This window comes from Penaeus monodon, chromosome 29 (assembly GCF_015228065.2).
Source record: "Penaeus monodon isolate SGIC_2016 chromosome 29, NSTDA_Pmon_1, whole genome shotgun sequence".
NCBI lineage: Eukaryota > Metazoa > Arthropoda > Malacostraca > Decapoda > Penaeidae > Penaeus > Penaeus monodon.
Genome location: NC_051414.1, coordinates 1,103,367 through 1,104,218, shown reverse-complemented (window position 1 = coordinate 1,104,218; position 852 = coordinate 1,103,367). Strand labels below are relative to the sequence as shown.

At 38.3% G+C, this 852-nt stretch overlaps 1 protein-coding gene across 4 annotated transcripts in view; it reads left to right on the top strand.

The window, feature by feature from the left end:
• Positions 1 to 852, top strand: part of LOC119591878 (protein phosphatase 1 regulatory subunit 7-like) — an 8,414-nt gene that overhangs the window by 6,987 nt on the left and 575 nt on the right. For all 4 annotated transcript variants that reach the window (XM_037940616.1, XM_037940618.1, XM_037940619.1 and 1 more), the window contains one exon: positions 522 to 691. In XM_037940616.1, coding sequence (XP_037796544.1) covers positions 522 to 691 — 170 coding nt within the window. The remainder of the gene's footprint in view (positions 1 to 521; positions 692 to 852) is intronic.

The window sequence follows — 852 nt, the reverse complement described above, 5'->3', positions numbered from 1 at the left end:
TCATCTTTTCTCGTTTTTTAGACAGGATTGCCCTTTTTTTAGGGGGGGGGGAGTAAAGGGATATTTGTAAGAGAGACAAATTTTTAAAAAATATTGTACCACCAGAGAAGTAAAATAAGATTATGAGTATTTAGAATATACCCTAAATTATTTTCCACTTCATTAACCAGATAATCATAGATTTATATTTTCTGGCTTACCCTTCGGGGTTAGAAAAAAAACAAATGTAAGCATATTACTTTGCTTGGGGATCAGTAATGGAGTTGTATAAATGGTGCCGCCATATGTAGCGAGTTTGATTCAAAATGGTCTTTCCCATCTTTCAGTTCATTTTACATTGCAGTGAAAGTGCTAAGTAGTTATAGAGCAGAAAGGAACTGGCCACCCTACTGTGTCATCCTGCAGCAATAGGACACATGTTCTTCAAATATGTCCTGAATGGTTACTTGGGCACAGGAGGAAATTTTACTTTTGAGTTATGGGATAAGATTGATTTATTGAAATCATTATTTATATTCCAGTTCAACAGCAATCAAATCAGTGACTGGAACGACCTGAAGCAACTGGAGAATGCTAAAGGCCTCCAGACAGTTTACCTAGAGGGAAATCCCTTACAGAGGGACCCCAACTACCGACGGAAGATCAAACTTGCCCTTCCTTCTCTCACACAGATTGATGCAACGCTTTGTCGGTAAGTCCCTGCAGGTGTGGGAACGGATGTGTCGCTGTGTAGATCAATCATGGGGATAATCTTGCAGAGTCAGGTCATTCACAGTTTAGGGATTTCTCATAGAGAACGCTATAAATTATTTGCAAGTTATAGTAGTAAGTATTGCATTATATTAGTTTAGG